The sequence below is a fragment of the Ruditapes philippinarum genome, unplaced genomic scaffold, assembly GCF_026571515.1.
Source record: "Ruditapes philippinarum isolate M1 unplaced genomic scaffold, ASM2657151v2 ctg6341_1_1_1_1, whole genome shotgun sequence".
NCBI lineage: Eukaryota > Metazoa > Mollusca > Bivalvia > Venerida > Veneridae > Ruditapes > Ruditapes philippinarum.
In genome coordinates this window covers 80,467-99,869 of record NW_026866227.1, presented here as the reverse complement: position 1 = coordinate 99,869, position 19,403 = coordinate 80,467, and the positions used below count along the sequence as shown (strand labels likewise).

The 19,403-nt window shown below is 34.5% G+C and overlaps 2 protein-coding genes across 4 annotated transcripts; one reads left to right on the top strand and one right to left on the bottom strand.

The window, feature by feature from the left end:
• Nucleotides 1-1,929: 1,929 nt before the first annotated feature.
• Nucleotides 1,930-8,687, bottom strand: LOC132731835 (von Willebrand factor A domain-containing protein 2-like). 3 transcript variants are annotated; one of them, XM_060718111.1, is made up of 6 exons: nucleotides 8,615-8,687; nucleotides 5,505-5,971; nucleotides 4,467-4,580; nucleotides 3,553-3,993; nucleotides 3,068-3,214; nucleotides 1,930-2,763 (listed from the first exon to the last, which is right to left on the bottom strand). In XM_060718111.1, the coding sequence occupies exons 2-6, from the start codon at nucleotides 5,857-5,859 to the stop codon at nucleotides 2,123-2,125; spliced, it is 1,698 nt and encodes a 565-aa protein (XP_060574094.1). In that variant the 5' UTR covers nucleotides 5,860-5,971; nucleotides 8,615-8,687; the 3' UTR covers nucleotides 1,930-2,122. The 3 variants fall into 3 exon arrangements, with proteins under 3 accessions (XP_060574094.1, XP_060574093.1, XP_060574095.1); XM_060718110.1 differs by lacking the exon at nucleotides 8,615-8,687 and adding an exon at nucleotides 6,473-6,627; XM_060718112.1 differs by lacking the exon at nucleotides 8,615-8,687 and adding an exon at nucleotides 6,394-6,453.
• A 486-nt stretch (nucleotides 8,688-9,173) lies between these two features.
• LOC132731838 (uncharacterized) lies at nucleotides 9,174-14,902 on the top strand. The gene is made up of 2 exons (XM_060718115.1): nucleotides 9,174-9,605; nucleotides 11,486-14,902. Exons 1-2 carry the CDS (start codon nucleotides 9,601-9,603, stop codon nucleotides 13,818-13,820), a joined length of 2,340 nt encoding a protein of 779 aa, XP_060574098.1. The 5' UTR covers nucleotides 9,174-9,600; the 3' UTR covers nucleotides 13,821-14,902.
• Nucleotides 14,903-19,403: the final 4,501 nt, after the last annotated feature.

Here is a 19,403-nt window from a genome sequence, read left to right as displayed (position 1 = left end):
GAGACTGAGCAATACAAATATCTTCAAATTTGATTTTGAAAAGATGCAAAAGCTGATTTACATGCCTACAATCTAAAACCAACCTTGCTTTTCCGGCTTTATTATAAGCAGTCAACGGAGTTACGACTTTCGGCACGTGATCTACTGCAGAAACATCGCCGAAACATAACACGAATTGTCTCTAGCGGACTTATTATTTTTAAGCATAACTTTTCTAGGAAAGTTTCTAAAATGCAATTTGTAACCATTTTCTTTAACGTCTACAATGAAAGAATCGCCATTGATAGATCGCCATTTGCTAACATGAGCCTTTAATCTTCCTACTGGAGAAATCACACCCTTATATATCTTTATGTTCTTTATTAGACTCGAAATGCTCTGCAACTGATACTGAGCGTTCACTGTCCGACTGAGAACAACATATGCGATTCACAGAAAAAACAAGAGCTTGCAAGTGACAAATGCCCCCCGACAAAATTCTTAAGCGTGCACATTTATGAAAAGAAAAGAGAATGAAAGTAACTAATTGGTTAATATTGTTGCTGTGAAATGAAGTGCTGTTTATAGCACACTTAACACTTTGGGAATAGGGTCTCCTGGATGCAATACATCATCTTGATATGCTAGACATTTATGCCAAGTTTTTTAAATCCTTCAATGCATGACAATGTTACAGTTTGGAAACTAATGCGTACCTTCAAACTCCTCTTATGAGCATAAGTTCCTTCAAACTATTAGAGTGATCTTGACCTTGGAGGTAGGTCTTACAACACGTGCCAAGTTATTTTAAAATCCTTCGATGCATGGAAAAGTTATATTCCTGACACGAATGTGTGTACCTATAATCTCTCATAGTGATAGCGTGAACCTTCAAAAGATAAGTGTGACCTCGACCTTTAAAAAGGGACGTGGTTCTTTGACGCTACACAATGTTGTCATGTGATAGATATTTCTGCCAAGTTATTTCAAAATCCCTCAATGCAGGACAAAGTAACAGTCTGGACATGATGGTTGTGTAAGTGAGGACACACGGACGGACAGACGGACTTGAGCCTTAGCTACGACGCATTGTCTTGATGTGGTACAAATTTTTATATTACTTCCATGCATGACAAAGTTACAGTTCGGACATGAATGTGTATCTTCAAACTCTTCTCGAGAGAATGAGTACCTTCAATAGAAATGTGACATTGACCTTGAAGGAAGGGACAGGGTTTTTGAACTCGACATATCGTCTCCAATGTGGCTGGTATTTATGCCAAGTTATTCTAAAATCCTTCAATGCATGACAAAGTTACAGTCCTGACACTAATGTGTGTACCTATAAACTCTTATTATGGAAAAGTGAAACTTCAAAGAGAAAACGCGCTGGTCCTAACGGAACCCCTTACATTACCGTTTTAAACAGACTACTCTTATGTGTATTGATATTGAAATAATTCGGACGGAATTCAAATTTATCAATAAATTGTGCCTGTAATTGACATTTGTTCAATTATCTTGAGAATACAATGCATCCCAGTATAAATATTTTAACATTTGACTGATATCGGAACATGTCGGCATTTATTCACGTGCTAAATACCGCAGAAAAGTTGCAATTGAATTGTTTACAGGTGCGCACTGACGAGTTGATTATTATGGCATTCGCTAATGTCCATTACTTTCAGTGCTTTGGGTCTATATTAACATAATAAAAGATAGTACACAACTAAAACTGTGGCAAAATGCTAAACAAATGGGACTACAAATATGGTAGTTACGCTAAAACAGAATAATTCAATGTGATAAGGTCCATTCCATATAATCAATGCATTTTACAATGAATGAATCCCTATATGACCATAACCAGTCTTATTTAAATTATTAGATTCGTACATTACAATAAGTATTTTACCACAAAACAGTTTGTTAACAAAAGAATACATGTCAATTTGTGTGGTTACTTTTATTTATATTCGAATACAAAGTCAGAGTAAGGATCTATCAATAACATTATATCAATGATTTCTTCTCAGAGTTATCTGCAAAATTCATTTTAAAAAAGGGAACCACAATCGAATAAAGCGAATGGAAGATATTAAAAGCTTACAGGAATAAAATACCAATATACATAATCATTTTAATCGTTATTGAGGAAATCGTTTGTGAGCTCACATGTATTGTAAAATATTTCTGAAACTAGAACATCTAACACAGACAACATTTCTTTGTCCAAGACTGTAAACACAAGACCTACGTTGTCAGTTAGCACTTGCAAGTCCCTAATATGTTCAGCAGTGCCTAGCGACACAACAAGAATGGTCTTATCTGTTCCCTTGACAAAGTCAACTTCATTGTTTATTGTCTCACTTATATTCTGTCTACCATTGGTGAGAACAATGATAAAGTCACGTCTGTCATTAGTTGAAACTGTATCGGGATCAAACACGTTTTGTACGGTATAGTTCAAAGCCAGGCTAAGATCTGCATCTGGACACCCATCACCTCCAATGTTACAAGATCCCTCAGCTAACTCAAGGGTTTGAAGTTGGTACAGAAAGTCTGTCTTTGGACTTTGGTCGTTTAATGCTCTCTTTACTTCTAGTTTGTTACCGTAAAGTACAAGTGACACGTCCACGGTATTGTTCTCTGACTCAGTTACAGTAATTTGTTCTGTGATGTATTTTATAGAATCCAACCCAAGCTGAAAATCTTCGTTTGTCATAGAGTAGGATGTATCAAGGAGAAATACAATATTAGAAGAGGTCTTCCACGAACATTCTACAAAGGAAAAAACACAAACAAACAAAACTTAAATAAGGCATGCTCATTTTATGATCCTATCATTGTACAATCAGTCGACTATATGCTGTTTTACTATGTGATCTGTGATTGTCATCAATTTAAAACAAGATAAAAAAATGTTGTTTTTTTTTCATTATGTTCTGATATTTCTTAGGAAAAATTTACAACCTTATTAAAAGAAACGTCTTGTTTTGTTGGTTATTGTGCTTTCACAACAAATGTTTAAGGATAGGCTTGATTTATAAAGTACAACAAACTAATGAGATATAACTGTAAATACCGTCGCACGTGAGCTGCACGAGCTGTTGTACTATTGTGTATAGTGCGTTGAAATTTTGAACAGAGTGGACGAATTTCCCTGCATTGTTCGTGTTGTCAGTGGAAGCGATTTTCAGTAATTCACTGTGACTGACTTCTTGGCCTATACCTTTAGTGTTAAACAATAGAAATGTCATGTTTTAAAAATAAATATGTCATGTTTTAAAAATAAATATGAAATGTTTTACCATCGTATGAAGCGAAATTGCTTTCACTATTATGTAACCAATGTAGTAATGGTAGACTATACTTTCTTTACACTTTTCATGACAGAGGAAAAACTGTCTTTTAGTTTATTATATTTAGGTCGTTGCAACGTATCTTATCAATGTATTGGTCACATGCTTTTCGTAAATTAGATAAGTTGAGGACGGTATATATTTTGGTATTTTAGACAATTGCCATTGTGTATGTTGAGTTTTTGATTATATATATATATACACATACCAATGGCCAATACTCTATCAACCGCTGCCTTGACAGCTACAGCGGCTTTCTCTGTCTCTGCTTTGTTCGTCGATAAGCCATCCGTCAGCAGAAAAACGAAACGTTTAGCCACCTTGTCATACGGCCTGATATGAGACACCATCCAAAACACCTCCAATGCAGCTCGCAATCCTTTGTCAGTGAAAGTTGCACCTGGTTTGTATTGTACCTTTCTTACGGCTTCTTTTAACTCGGCATTATCTTGGTACTGATTCAGTTTAATGTCTATATGAGCCTCAGTGGAATAAGTTACCAGACCTACCTGTAGATTATTCTCTCCAATAATAATATGATCTATAAACTTTTCAACGAATTGTAGCTGTTGTTTAAACTGATCCTCAGTCTGACTTATAGAAGAGTCGAGGACAAACACTATATCAGCTACAGAAGGTTGGCATATATCTGAAAATATATGCATAAACTTATATGGATTTGCAGTCCTGTACTATCTATTGCTTTAAAGTGATCACGAATCAGACTAATTAAGATTAAGTTAAAAAAGTTTATGTTGTACATTTACTTTAGGTATTTAAAAAAGTAATTATATTGTTTATTGTGGAAAAAACTGACGTTACAAGAACAATATGATATACAAATGAATTAATTATGTTGAAAATACTGGAATCTAAATTTCAAAAGGTATGATCACTTTGGGGAAGAAATGTTTAACAAGTGACTACTTTAACCATGTGTGATTTTTAAAAGTTTTTTTTTAAATGACCATAAATCGGTTTGAATATAAATGTATAAAAACAGGAAGTATACTTTTTGAAAATAGAACATACATACAAGTATCTTCAAAATGGTTTGTATGTAGTCTTAAATTAAACTATTTTTTATATTACCAACTGATTCTAAAACTCGTCACCACGTACCAGTTTCACAATATGTTCCATAGAGTCTAGGTGGACACTCGCACAAGAATCCATTGACTTTATCTATACATGTGCCTCCATTCTTACACGGTGAACTGCTGCACTCGTATATCTCTATTGTAATAAATGACTGACATATTAAACAAAGAATGCATTATCCATTAAAGGTATTGTATTATTGTTTGGGAAACTTTATGTTGAAAATGTGTTGAAAAGTGTTTTTGTAGGGTTTACTTATTGTGGCGACAGAGAAAGGGATAGCGCGATAGAAATATCATATTCAGATGTTCGCTCATTGGTTACCTTTTATTGAAGTTTCATATTGTATTGTGACAACAGGGTTTTTTTTATAACATAAAGATTGGACTATAAATATATTAAATCCTGATATAAATATAAAACCTGATATATTGTAAAAGATGATAAAGAAATCAACATTAAACCCTCTTAGATAGAATTTAAAACAAGCTAGCAACTTTCAGATTTAATGCAAATAACTAAATACAATGTTAAATCTATATTAATTAAGATAGAGCTGAATCAACATAAGCTGAACATTGATGGACCAAGGCATTTCTTTTATACCAATTTCAGACTTTATTTAAATAAGTAAGTGTTCATTAAAAAATAAAAATCAATTACATGTCAAATTAGTGTTTGAAATTATTGTAAAACAGGACAGATTTACCAGAGTCAATGTGTTCAGATTCAATTGAAATACTACAATCCTATCGGACAAAAGTAATTTTAAACACATATTCTTGTTGTTTAAAATAATAAGTATCACAAAAAATATCAATAACCATTGCGTTTGTGACTTCACTAATATGAAGTTTCTTACCTTTCAACAAATACCAGCCGTATCAGACTCCCATAAACAACTTTGTTTCTAAAAAATACATTCTTAATACCGCACTAAATGCTATGTATAGTGAATAGAAAGATTTAGAAGCTTGCTTTATACCAGCGGTCACCCCGTAGTTCTAGATAGAACCAGAGATTGAAGTGTCATGTATATTAACACGTTAAATAACGTACCATATTGGCAACAAGTTCCGTAGTATCCTGGCACACAGTCACATGCCCGTCCGTAATATTGAAGAGACCCGCCATTACTGCAGTGATTACATGTCAATGTACTGGAATCTCCGGTCCCTGACTGAGAACTATCTGGTGATCCCGGACAATACCGACTACACGTCTCATGAGTCCATCCAATATCTAAACAACATATTTGTCTCGCTCTTTGTTGACTGCAGTATGACGATCCGCAATTAGTTGAAACTGTTTTCCATTCCGCCCATGAACAAACTCCAAAGAAACATGTGCTGCAACATGCATCTCCACAAAGTACGATTATGAGCAACACTGTTAAATTCAGACGGCAAGACATGTTCAATCTATCAAAATACGATTATAAACAACACTGCTTAATTCAGGCGGCAAGACATGATAATTCAATCCTTCAAATAAAGTTTACAGTAGTATTCCAGTAGCTCTATATTCTGAAAAGACAGTGTAGACAGCGTACAAAGCAGATACAGTAATGTATCAAGTTACCAGACACGCCCTACCATTTCATGTGTCATGTAATTTTGTGTAATTTGAATGTGTAGTCTATAGGTTTTTAAAGCTATATCTAAAACTTCGCCTTCAAATTGCAAAAACTTAAAGGAGCTCCGTTGAAGTCCAAAAGCCCTAAAAGATAAAATTAAAAAAAAATATATCGATTAAACTAGAGCACTTAAAACGGAAAAATATATGAAAAAGACAAAAAAGAAGTAGAATTTTTAGGATTAAATTGAAAAAAATGATGTTTAGCGCCACTGTTAGACCGATCTGTGATTACAGCGTTTAAACGATTTTTATTTTGCACAAAATTAAAATATAAAAAAACACAAATTGAGCAAAAGTAATTTATTTACACCTTCATTAGACTATATCAAAATCCCTTTAATTTACTACGACGTTCTAAATATAAAAAGACAATGGAAAAAAATATTTACCCGATAGAGGGCGCCCTCTATTCCTATAATGAAGAGACTAAACACTATGTTAAGAGATTTTTAAATACAAATACCTGATAATAATACAAAAAATCTATTATAAATCAATTATGGACAATTATGAATATTTAAGTAGCTTTATAATATCTTAAGGTTATAAAATCATAACACATAATAGAAAATCTTTCGATTGGGTGAAATATAATATTGGGGAATAACCGGGCATTTTCAACTTTGAATATCACAATTAGTGAAATGTAGTTTCAAGTTTTCTATAGTGAATGAGCTGTACAAATCAATGAGATATTATACGTAGTTTTATGTTTTGTATAAAGAGATATACTACTTAACTTAAGCTAAGCACCATAAGTTAATTTTTATATTATCACAAGTATAAAACAGATTTCTTCCCAATTTTCGATAATTCTGATTTAGCAACGTGCCATGATAACCGCCGTATGAACACATCTGCGGGTGTTTTTAAATTGAAAATTTCACCATTTTCGCGTTTAAATGTTTAATTCTGCTTAAGCCGGTGCTAGAGGGCGTGGACGGTAACTTGCACTTACCAGTACCGTCCATGAACAGGCTCAATCAAACCGAGCCTGCAACATTATCAATTCTTCCGTGTTGGAATTTTTTAGGGATTCTTTTTTTTCTATTTTGACATGAATTCGCGTTGACTAATCCTTTACAATTCGTCCAGGTAGCATGGAAAGCATGCACCCCAATATTTTCATGTTTATGATGGGGTATACAATTTCATGTCTTTTGTTATACGGCGACATTACCGGCTTATTTTAATTCAGTGGCTTACATTTCTTACATCTGTCATTTCAATATGGCGAATGCTAACACAAGCTCAGGATCAGTTTTTGGTCATTCAGACTCGTCGTACAAGGTTTTCGACAGCAACTGCTCTTCGAAATGACCTTACTAATGCTGTGGCGGTCCGTGTTTCCACGCATACGGAATGTAGAAGGCTGCATGAAGGTAATTTGCGGTCGGGAAGACCTGCAAACTTTTCCCCTTGACGTGTCGTCATCGTTAGGCCCGTTTGGAATGGATCATGGAGCATACATGGTTGACCATGCAACATTGGAGTCACGTTCTGTTCACTGATGAGCCCACGTTCTGCCGAGACTTCACGATTAAACGTTCTAGAGTCTGGAGAAGACGAGGTGAACGGTTTCAGGCTGCAAATATTGCTTAGCATGACCGCTACAGATGTTGGCCAGTTATGGTGTGGGGAGGCATCAGCTGGGATGGACGAATCGAGCTGGTTGTTCTTAATAGAGGCACATTGACAGGTCCGACATCTTAGACAACCAAATAGGTTGTATGCTTGAGTAGTCGGCGATCAATTCATTCTAATGGCCGATAATGCTCGCCCCATTCGGCCAGGGTGGTCCTGGACTGCCTAGAGGAGTCTATTGAGCGCATGAACTCGCCAACTTGCTCACCTGACTTAAATACAATAGAACACACGTGTAATGAGCTGCAGATTAGAATTTCAGCTCGTCAGCTGCAACCCAGAACCATCCAGGAGCTTGACCCATGTTGGTCCAACAATGGTGAGCCATATCCGTTAGAACGATCAAAAACCTATAAGAGGGAGTTTTGAAAAGGCGCTGCCAAGCTCTCATTGATAGTCAAGGGTCACACACACGGTATTTAGTCTAAAACTGTAAACAAAAAATCCAATTTAACAAATTTGAAAAACACGCTGCATGTTCTGAAATATTCAAAGAGGGGGGCGCAGGGGTCATCCTCTTCTCCAGCACAAAAGCAGCGTAAAACTCATTTATATGGTTACTTTGGTCTTCAGCTAAATTGATAAAACAGTAAATCAACATTTAATAACTTTCGTACAAATCCAAAAAAAAATCACACTCAAACATATGGTGCTTAGTAACAGTTGAGTAGTATATAATTAGCTGTATAACCATGGCTAGATTGATATCAGTTATAGACAAACTGTACGATATATGGCCGATCACTGTAGAATTAATGATTCCACCTGTATTATTTCTTGCGAGCACAGGAAGTTGCTGCGTTTGCCTATTGTGTACATTCGGACATTCTTGAGTAAATCTAAATTATTTAACATTATAACAAAAAGAGATCACCTGTATTGCTCACCTGTGATATTGTGTTGATATTGCTTGCTGAGATCTAGAGGTTATAGGGAACATCTAGTTTACCACCAGTTGTATCGTTTTAACTATATAATAAAGTCAAGTATAATAACAAAGTCCGATATACACACACATATATATATATATATATATATACAGTTTATTTACAAGACTAGTAATATAATGATATGATCAAGCGATCTTACTACAAGTGTAGCTGGTCAACGACTGACGGATTATTCCAGCCAGGTTACATGTATAGATTAGCTATAGTCTGTTCTAAGATAACAGTATGGTAAAGATACTACATCACCTTTTTTATTTTATGATAAAAAGTATTTTAATATGATGAATAAGTTCGTTGATTTTTTGAAGTATTTTGAATACTAGTATCTGTAAAATAAAGAACCGGACGAGGCATAAATTGATTTAGAAAGTTTGTATACAACGTGTGCATAAACTGTAACGGTCAGCCCTGAACGACGATTCGAAATATTTTTGGAAATGCTGATACTTGTTGCTTTTATTTACATGCATATCATATTAGTTTGTTTGAAAGTTTATGCCAATCTTAAGTTGAATTTATTTTTGTAGTCGTTAAGTTTCAGATGAAGTGGTTGCATAAGGAAAGTCGTACTCGAGTACGCGATTGCTGAAAACTGGGTTTAAGTATGGTAGATCGATTTAAAATAAAGAAAGTTACGGGGATTTAGTTCATTATATAGATATAATATAGTGTACAATTATCAATGACTGTACACCATAGATAATCATTGATAATTATCACGCTTTCATGTGATCTCATTACAATTGTAAAGCCATGTTTCTAATTACCGATAAGGATCTTGGTTTTCTTATAATTATGCATAATTAAGCCACTGTAACGAGAGAAAGTAAAAACCTGGTGAATTCCCTTTTTAACGCAGACTTAAAGAAAAAAACCTTACTTGTACATAATATTTCAAACTGGTAATTTTTAAGTGAAAAGAAATGAGGTACGTAATACAGTTTTGTTTATATATTGATATAATGATGTTGTTTTATCTATATATATTTATATAATGATGTTGTTTAATTTATATATATTCACAATGCTAAATACAGAAAGAAGTAAACAGATTTTGATAAGATGATTTTTATTTTCATTTTTGATACATATGTAACATGCATGAAAATTGGAATAAATCGCTTATAGTTACAAAGTTGAAATAAACCATTTTAAGGAAATTAACATTAACCTTTAGCTACTGGAAACTGTAATGGTTGGCCTTTGCCACCAGTATAAAGAGCCCGGCCAGTATGTCAAAGTATTGCAAATTAATAACGTTAAGTGTTAAGACGGTACATTTGTTATGAAATAATTGCTGTCTTGTCTATGAACAAAAGTATTGCAAATTATTAACGTTAAGTGTTAAGACGGTACATTTGTAATGAAATAATTGCTGTCTTGTCTATGAACAATACAAATGAAGCAATTTAGTATATTTAGCTGATATATTTAAAAATTCAAATTTCATGAACAAGTTAGGAAAACACAAGTATAAAGTCATGCTCCTGTCACCTGTAAACCTATTGTACGGCGAGAACAGGGGAAATAACACAAGTTTTCACGCAATGCCAAGTTGTTGTGCATGGTCAATTATAGAGGATTTTACCATATGAGTGTCAGCACTGGGTGGAGCCAGGATTTGAACCAAGGTTTTGATACTCTAAAATTTAATGTACCTGCTATTCCTCGCCAGTGAGAGGGAGTAGCAACAAATGGCCGTGTATTATATCAATGAGAATAAATCTGATAATACTGTTCAGTAAGAAAGTGAAGCAAGAAAGATAAATTCTATTATCAGTACCTGTTTCAATTTAAAATAAAGGATAAAGATGGCCTATTGGTTTAAGTGTCTATCTCTCAATCCAGTGGTCTAGCTTAAGTTCGACGATGAGTCTAATTTATTGTGCGATTCATTCACAGGTTGTCATCCTGATCTCATGTTAGCAGTAATTATTATTGTAGTGTTGCCCCCCCCCCCCCAGGGATTGATGTTTTATACATCTATCTATGTACATAAAGGTCGATCAAAATAGCGTAAATAAATGAAAAACTTTAGAATAAAACCATGCTCATTTCATTTATGGTCAGCCACGGCAAAAATCGCCCCTTGTACTGAAACACCCCATTACTCAATAGTATGTCAAAATTTAATCTGTTTTGTTTTTTATTTTCCTCATACTGTACTTATGAGAATGTTATATAAAGAGTTTGTTCTGTTCTGTTCTCTTCAATAAGTCAACACAGTATCAGATTCAAACGTCATATATATGTATTTATGTTATAAGTAGATTAATACCATATCAATGTTCTAGAATAATTAGTTTACATAAAGTCTTTAACAAGTAACCAAATACCAGATTTGGAGTCAATCAAACTTATAGTGACCAAGTTACGCTCTGACAAGCCTATTAAGTAAGAAAATTAACAAAAGGCAATAACTCTAAAATTAAGAAGTGCAGAGTAAAAATTCTTGTGCATTGCACTTCAGGTTGTTAAAAGAAGCATGCATACCAAGTTTGGAGTCAATCCGACTAAAAGTGACCTTGAGTTATGCTCCAGACAAGCCTAAGGGGACGCCGTCGTCTCCGACGCCGACAACGACGCCGCCGACAAACGGAATCCCTAAATGTCACTTTTTGTTCAATGCGACACAACAAAAACGACACTGTCGAATACGATCTTTCTCTGACTTTATATTGGAATGTTCTTTTACATATGATATTTTAGTATGTCATAATATCTGACTATGTTCTCCCTCTTCCGTACAGTTAGCAATGACTGACTTATTTTTAAAACATTTCAGACATTGTTTTTCTATATTTTCAGATTTACAAGAACGTGTGCTCTTAAAATAGTAAGATTTATTTTCTTACTTCTAATCATTATTACGTCACCATTGGCAACAAATGCCTTTGGTTGTAATGATGGTAACGCAAAGCCATGGACGCCATCTTGGTCTAACAACAGAGACGATCTTTATTGTGATAACAAATGTTTTGACGAAAGCGCGGAAGAGAACTGTTGCTCGTGCAACTCGTGTACCTCGTGGATGGGAGAAGAAATTGATTTATATATAGAAGAGTTGTCAATCACTGGAAAAAACATTGTGCTATCAAACAATCAATCCTCGGAATCCAACGTTTACAAGATATACAGAAGTCATTCAGAAATGAAAGAGTTCCCAGTTAATTTATGCAAAGACGTTAACTATACAAACTTAGGAGCTTTGTTTACTTCATTTTCAAATATTTCTGTCTACAGAGATAGAATAGTGCTTATCAACCTTGAATACAACGACATAGAAGTACTAGCGGACATCAGTTGTTTGTATAAGCTCGATGAGTTAAATTTACGGTACAACAGTATTTCATACTTGTCAAATACGTCTTTTGTAAACCTTTCACATTTGCGAACTCTAAGATTAGACGGTAATAAATTGACAGTGCTGGAACCAAATACTTTCTCCTCTACAAATCAACACATACTGTATGCAGACATAAGTAAAAATCAGTTAAAAACTATTGATGTGTCTAACATTATGCCACCATTTCCGTTTTGTGAAATTAACGCCGCATCAAATGAAATAAATGAATTTGTTAACCATGCCGAGTTTAAATTGGATACTAGTAAAATTTATGGACCCGGATTTTTAAACTTTCAAGATAATTCCCTTCAAAAATTTCCTGATTTGGAATCGCTTCTGAATATAGACGACATCAGCATATTAGGTAAAGTCTGGGATTTCGGATTTGACTTAAGGGGGATACCAATAGTATGCGACTGTGCTTTACAGCCGTTTTTGTCGTTGGCAAAAGATGTAATTGAAGCTATTTGGCAGGATTATTTTGAGGTAGTATGTACAGCCCCAGAACTGCTTATGGATGTCTCTATTCCAAATTTGAATCTGTCAGATTTAGTTTGTCCACTCGGTGCAGATTCAGGATGTCAATCACCACAATGTACATGCGTTGATGAACCGAACAAAGATACTCTAATCATAGACTGTTCAAATGCAATCCCAGCTCTTCGACATTTCCCTACCATTCCAAATTCCACATATTCATCACAGGTATCTCTGAATTTGTCTGGTAATGCAATAAAATACATACCTGATGAGCCGTATTTGTCAAAATTGTCAAACTTAGATTTAAGTAATAACGATATCCGTGAAATAAATGACAATATAGCAAGGCAGCTTGAGGCGGCAGTTATAGATTTAAGATTCAATGATCGTCTTCTTAGACTACCGCAAACTTTTCAATACCGGAACGCTTGCTTAATCATCATTGATGACATCACCATAGATTGTGACTGTGACTCTCAATGGATTGCCGAATGGCTGAAATCGAAAGCTTGTAAAAGCGGTCAGTTTTATTGTTATGTACCAGGAAAAGGAATTATCCCAGCCAGTTCATTTAACGTAGATGATTTAGATTGCTCGGAGCCGAATATTCTGGTTACAATGATCAGTAGCATTATAGGAGGAATAATTGCCCTCTGTATAGCGTCTGCTGTTGTTATATATAAATTAAGATACGAGGTTCTTATTGTTTACCTCCAAATTAGAAGGAAGAGAAAGGATAATTATATGACACACCCTGAATTTTTGTATGACGTGTATATTACGCTAGATGAGAACAATAATGATAGTTTATCTTGGGTCAATAAATATCTTGACAACTATCTCACCGAGCTGGGATATAAAGTTTTTATTCCCTATAGAGATATTTGTTTTGGAGGTGTACGTGAGGATCAAGCTATACACGCAATTGAACGCTCACGTGCTGTTTTGGTTATACTGACAAACAATTACTTCCATACGGATGACGATGAACGCCCAACAACTGTCTGCGAATGGAAATACGCATGGAATAATTTTAGAAATAACAGATGTAAAAAGATCGTCCTTGTTAATTTTGATTATGTTTCCGCCAGTAACATTAATCATGCTCAAGTGAAAGCGTTTCTCCGTGTCGGACCTTGTGTTAATTTCAGGAATCATGACCGTAAAATTATGAACAAAATACGTGAAAAACTTGGTGAACCGCAAGTACAAAAGGTAAATCTAAGAGCTCAAAATACCTTTGTTGGCGAATGGAGCCTGCATGGGACCAGCAGTGCACTGTCAGTCGTAGACATAGAGTTTCAACAATTAAGCTGAGAAAAGAAACTGTAAAGAAGAAATGTACACCAATTTTCACGGACGGGATACTGTATTATATTTATGTAATATTGAACAACTATATCACTATATTTTTATATCTGTTAATTTTTTATATAAAACAAACTGAATAATCTACTATATTTGTAGCTGCTGCAGACATTCATCTTATCACCTCGGTCGGCTCCTGACGCGTGTTTATAATCTTTTGTTCTAGGCCCATCATAGGAAAAAACAATCGAGAACTCGGTTTTTAAAATTTCACCTAAAAGACTGTGACATATACATGCATTCTTTTCAATAGCAATCCAACTTTATATTTCTCAATATAATATAAAACAATTATAAATTATTTACAGTGACATTATGCCCATCCAAAATTAAACAGCTAGTTAGTGAACAGGTGAATGTCAAAATAAAAAAAATCATTTTCCCATATTTTCTTTCCTTTCAAGTTTATTTTCGATAAATAACTTAATGACCCAACAACATTTCTATAACAATCGTCGGAAATAATAAACAATGTATAACTATTGCCTTCAATTTATAAAAACAATGGGGCAGTATATTTTATACTCAACATTCTCCAATATTAAATATAGGTCAATCACAGTCAACAGTCAATCTTTTGAAATATTTAGTAAATTCATCTCAACTTGACAATGGAAAATTGAGCATAACGATACTACTGGACAAGTGCGCCGCTCTAGTAAGATTCCGAAATACTACAGTGGTGTGTAATACAGATTTTTTTTATAATTATTTTTTATTAATTGTAAACAAAAAAATTTAAACCCGCTGCTTAAAATTGACCAGTTTTGTATTAGCAATTTGTAATTTTGTATATAGCTGTGCCTTTTTGTTAATTAAAAATCACATTTTTGTTGACATTTTAATTTTGCTTTTTTTGTCACAATAAAAGATAATGGATCCCAAATCCTTATAGAGCATTACGTTAATACTGAATTAAGAATTTATATTTATATATTTCGGCGTTCATGAAGTCCTTCGAATTTGACAGAAATCTATGTATATGTCATTAGACGTAATTAAATTGTTTATATATCTAAATAACATATTGACTAATTTGTTATGTTTTGCTTACTAGATTTTTTTCCTGCGTTAACATATCACCAACTTTTAATAAAAATATTTTTTGAAATGTTTTTATTTTTCATACTTACTACTAAGCCGGTCACGTTGAATTAAACGACTCTGTTAAAGCCCGTCACAAGAGGCCTGTCATATACAGGTATTGTGGGTTCCGTAATACTTTTATTCTTATTTCTCAAAGCTTTTTAATGTTCCCTTTTTGGCAATAAATACAGTTATAGTGAATTAGTAATTAGTGAAAATACAACATGCACTTTGTTAACATTTTGCTACCTTCATGACAAATTGTTTCACATTTATCGCTACTTTATTCAGGTAAAAGCATCTTATATTCTCTAAAACCATTATCTAAACATTATAAAATTCATGTTTGCCCATTGTAAAGAAGTAAAAATTCATTTGTTTCTTAGGCATAATGTGCGTTTAAAAATGCCGTCTCGACGTGATTTCCAAGTTTGCTGGAAATATGCTTTGAATAATTATCATTTTCTGTATAGTTAACATGTCTCTAAAATATAGTTGTACACAAAACAACTATACATATTATTAGTTTCATGAAATTCAAAGTTAGTCCTGCAAAGAGCCAATTACACACAATTCCAATCTGAACGGGTCACAAGCAAGTCCCTTGGTATAACCGTCGACGTTCCAAATTGCTTGTGGTTGAGTTGATAATTTTCACTTCTGATCACGGCAGTAAGCAACATTGAATTTACCAGCCACCGCATCGTTCCTGAACAGGCTGTCAAGCAGTTCACCAGTACTGATTGCCTTCACTTTCGCAAGGAACTGATAACTTCTCTACATGCCAGAGCAAAGGTATAGTGCAAATCTTCATGATAAATTACAAAGAAAGTGATCTACACCGTACAGGAATCGAACCAGGGTCGCCCGATTCACAGTCCGACGCTCTACCTATTGAGCTCACTGACTCTAAACTGCTGTGCTGTTGATCTGGTTTATAAGCCTGTTTCAACAATATTTTGGTAATATCTTGGCGGTCGTTCTCCCTAACAAGCTTTGCTGGATAACGAAGCAGTATAATTACCAATTTCTCCGCAGGTGACCGACTATAACTCAAATGTGATTTGATTGAAGGTTCAATGATAACCGCCGTATGAACACATCTGCGGATGTTTCTAAATTCAAAATTTTACTATTTCATGTTTAAATGTTGAATTCTGCTTAAGCCGGTGCTAGGGGGCGTGGACGGTAACTTGCACTTTCCAGTACCGTCCATGAACAGGCTCAATCAAACCGAGCCTGCAACATTTTCAATTTTGCCGTGTTGGGCTTTCTTTAGGGATTCTGTATTTATCTATTTTATGATCACATCCGTGTTATTTGTGCCGTGTGGCGGCTGTAAAAAGTCTCCCCGTACATTTAATCAATGATGTTATATTTTCGATCCTTGAAGATCGTTCAGCACGACATTATTGTTGTGCTTGTGGTATTTTTAGTTTCAACTTTTCGGCATTTTCTAGTTGGGTGGTTCCAATATTCCTACTTGAATAATGTTGAATCACCCTTAGGATATGTTGCCTGCTTTTTAAATTTGTCTTTTGACGTCTAATCTGTGATACGCAGGCTTCATAACCTCTGATCCCCTTTCAAAATTCCATTTTATTTAGTTCCGCCCATTGTTTTCTCGTTTAGGGCACACGCTTTTTATTACTTGGGGACCATACGCCGCTTTTCATGGAATGGCACTACTGTGTCACATTGAAGGTTCAATGATAACCGCCGTATGAACACATCTGCGGATGTTTCTAAATTCAAAATTTTACTATTTCATGTTTAAATGTTGAATTCTGCTTAAGCCGGTGCTAGGGGGCGTGGACGGTAACTTGCACTTTCCAGTACCGTCCATGAACAGGCTCAATCAAACCGAGCCTGCAACATTTTCAATTTTGCCGTGTTGGGCTTTCTTTAGGGATTCTGTATTTATCTATTTTCTGAACCAGCAGAACAATACAAATGGTCATTAGACTACATGTCCAGGATCTATTGTCACGGAGTAAATTTGCCTCGCTCGAACCAGCGGCCTCTTGGTCTCAAACCTGATGATGTATCTGTTGATCTTCTAGTCTAGTCGGGCTGACTATAAAACATTGTCAAAGTTCAAAATTGCCCGCAAAGCACAATCGGTAAGAGCGCGAGACTTGTAATCTCGACATTGTGGGTTCGATAACCGGGCTGGCCAACTTATATAACTGATGAGACTCGATATCGTGTCCCGTGTATGAGTGCTTAAACACTTGCCTAAAATGACTTATACTCTTCATGAGGACTCGCCCATATAGGCAATAGGTGGCGAGTATAAATAAACTCAATACACACACAGAAAACGGTTCACTATTTTGGGATAGGATATGTAAGCGGCTGTATAGCTCAGTCGGTAGAGCCGTGAAATGGTATAACAGGGATCCCGGGTTCATGTCCGGTGAAGCTACACATTTTTTTTCTCACCCTGTAGCACATAAACATAATTCTGTGACATTACAATAAGTCAGAATGTCCAATTTGTATCATGATTATTAAGATCTGACAATTCTAAAACACACAAACAAACATTTACATGTACTTTATTGCAAAAAGGGACCAAATATAACTTTGTCATAAGAAATAGTCTATGTACTTTTATTTCTAAAAACCACAGCTGACATATTTTAAATGAAACGAATTATATAGTCAATACATGTACATGTAGTTTGTAAAACAGTAATTATAACATAGCAAGTATGGCATACAATATAGTAAACCATTTCAGCTATACCTACATGTATATATATATACATACACATAAATTACAATCCAATCAGGCAAAGATATCAGATCACTTATGATTTATCTTAAAATGATAGAAAATAGACACTACTTTTTTATTTTATTGCACAGCATCAAGTCTTATTAAAGAATATTATTTAACAAATGTGACAAAGAATTAAATACAAGGAATTTTACACTTAAGAAATCATTATACTTATCTGGGTTATCTATTTTGTCCCTTACTGCTAACACGGAGATTATTGAGTTTATTTCACTTAAACATCTCTTGTACAGTGCTATAAAGCATACTAAATAATTGGACAATAATGACTAGTGTAAACACTGACATATAATAATATTGTATGTAGTTCAATATGACAAGATTTAGCAGTCTTAAAGCATGTACATTACTGAACCATCTCAACATTGACTGCTTATTAATTATCATAAAAAATAGCACCAAAAAAATTAACAAAGTGAAGTTTGAATTTATTAAGCATATACACTTCTTCATTTATAACTTCATATTTATTTTACAGCGGCTTCAGCATTTAGTTTCTGTTGGATTTCGTTATTACGAAATATTATAAAAATATTTCGTAATAACGTATTGATATTTCGTTAAAAAAATTAATATTTCGTAAAAACGAATTATCATTTCGTAAAAACGGATTAATATTTCGTAAAAAACGAATTAAATCTCGGGAAAAAAGTGTGGAAAATGTTACCTTAGGGGCTCCGTAAGAAAGCGACTCCCTAATATAAGTATACATTATTCTGTAGCAATGTTATATTATAGTTCACTACAAGCTCACTTCCTAAGTACCATATAGCTGTCCATTATCAGTTATTGCTGTTGGAATGGCAAATTGTTATTAGCTCATGAGCCACTTGATTAAAATGAATAAATATTTATCACTTAAAAATCTGTAAGGAATACAGAAATATTACTGTTTCAAGTGTATGACCATATATGGACATGTTTAACATGAATATGTTGGTCTATTGTTGAAAATTAATCACAAACTATTAAAAATTACTCAAAAATTACCCATGGGGTAAATTTTTCAACAGGGTCAAAATTCAATGTTCCTACGGCAGATAGATTTTATGGTTAATCAGATATCAAAATACAAGAGCGATTATCTAGATATCACCTTGACAGAGTCTGAAAAACAGGGAAAACATAACACGCAGTATAATGTGAATTATGTGTTTGAAGTTAGCCTCAGCAGAGGTATAGGTATTATAAACTTAAATTGTATTATAGTTTGGGGACCTTTCTGTTGAAAATGTGACAGAGTTTAATCGTATACATATACATGCACAGTGCGTTAACTGGAGTGCAAGGTACATGTATTAGTTACCCGCACTACAGAGCATGCCTATTGATTGGTTCATTTTGTCCGGGGTTTACATATTGTGACGACAGAGAAAGGGATAGCGATGGAAATATCATATTCAGATGCTCGTTTATTGGTTACTTTTTTGTGGGGTTTCAATTTGTGGTATCAGGGAACTACAGAATACTGTTAGGGCCATCGTGGATTTACGTTAAAATACAAAGTGCGATAATGCGAGAGTGCGACAATGCGATGAGGACAATACGACAGTGCGATGACGACAATGCGAGAGTGCAATGGCGACAGTGCGATGGCGAATGCGATAATGCGATGGCGAGAGTGCGATAGTGCGATGACG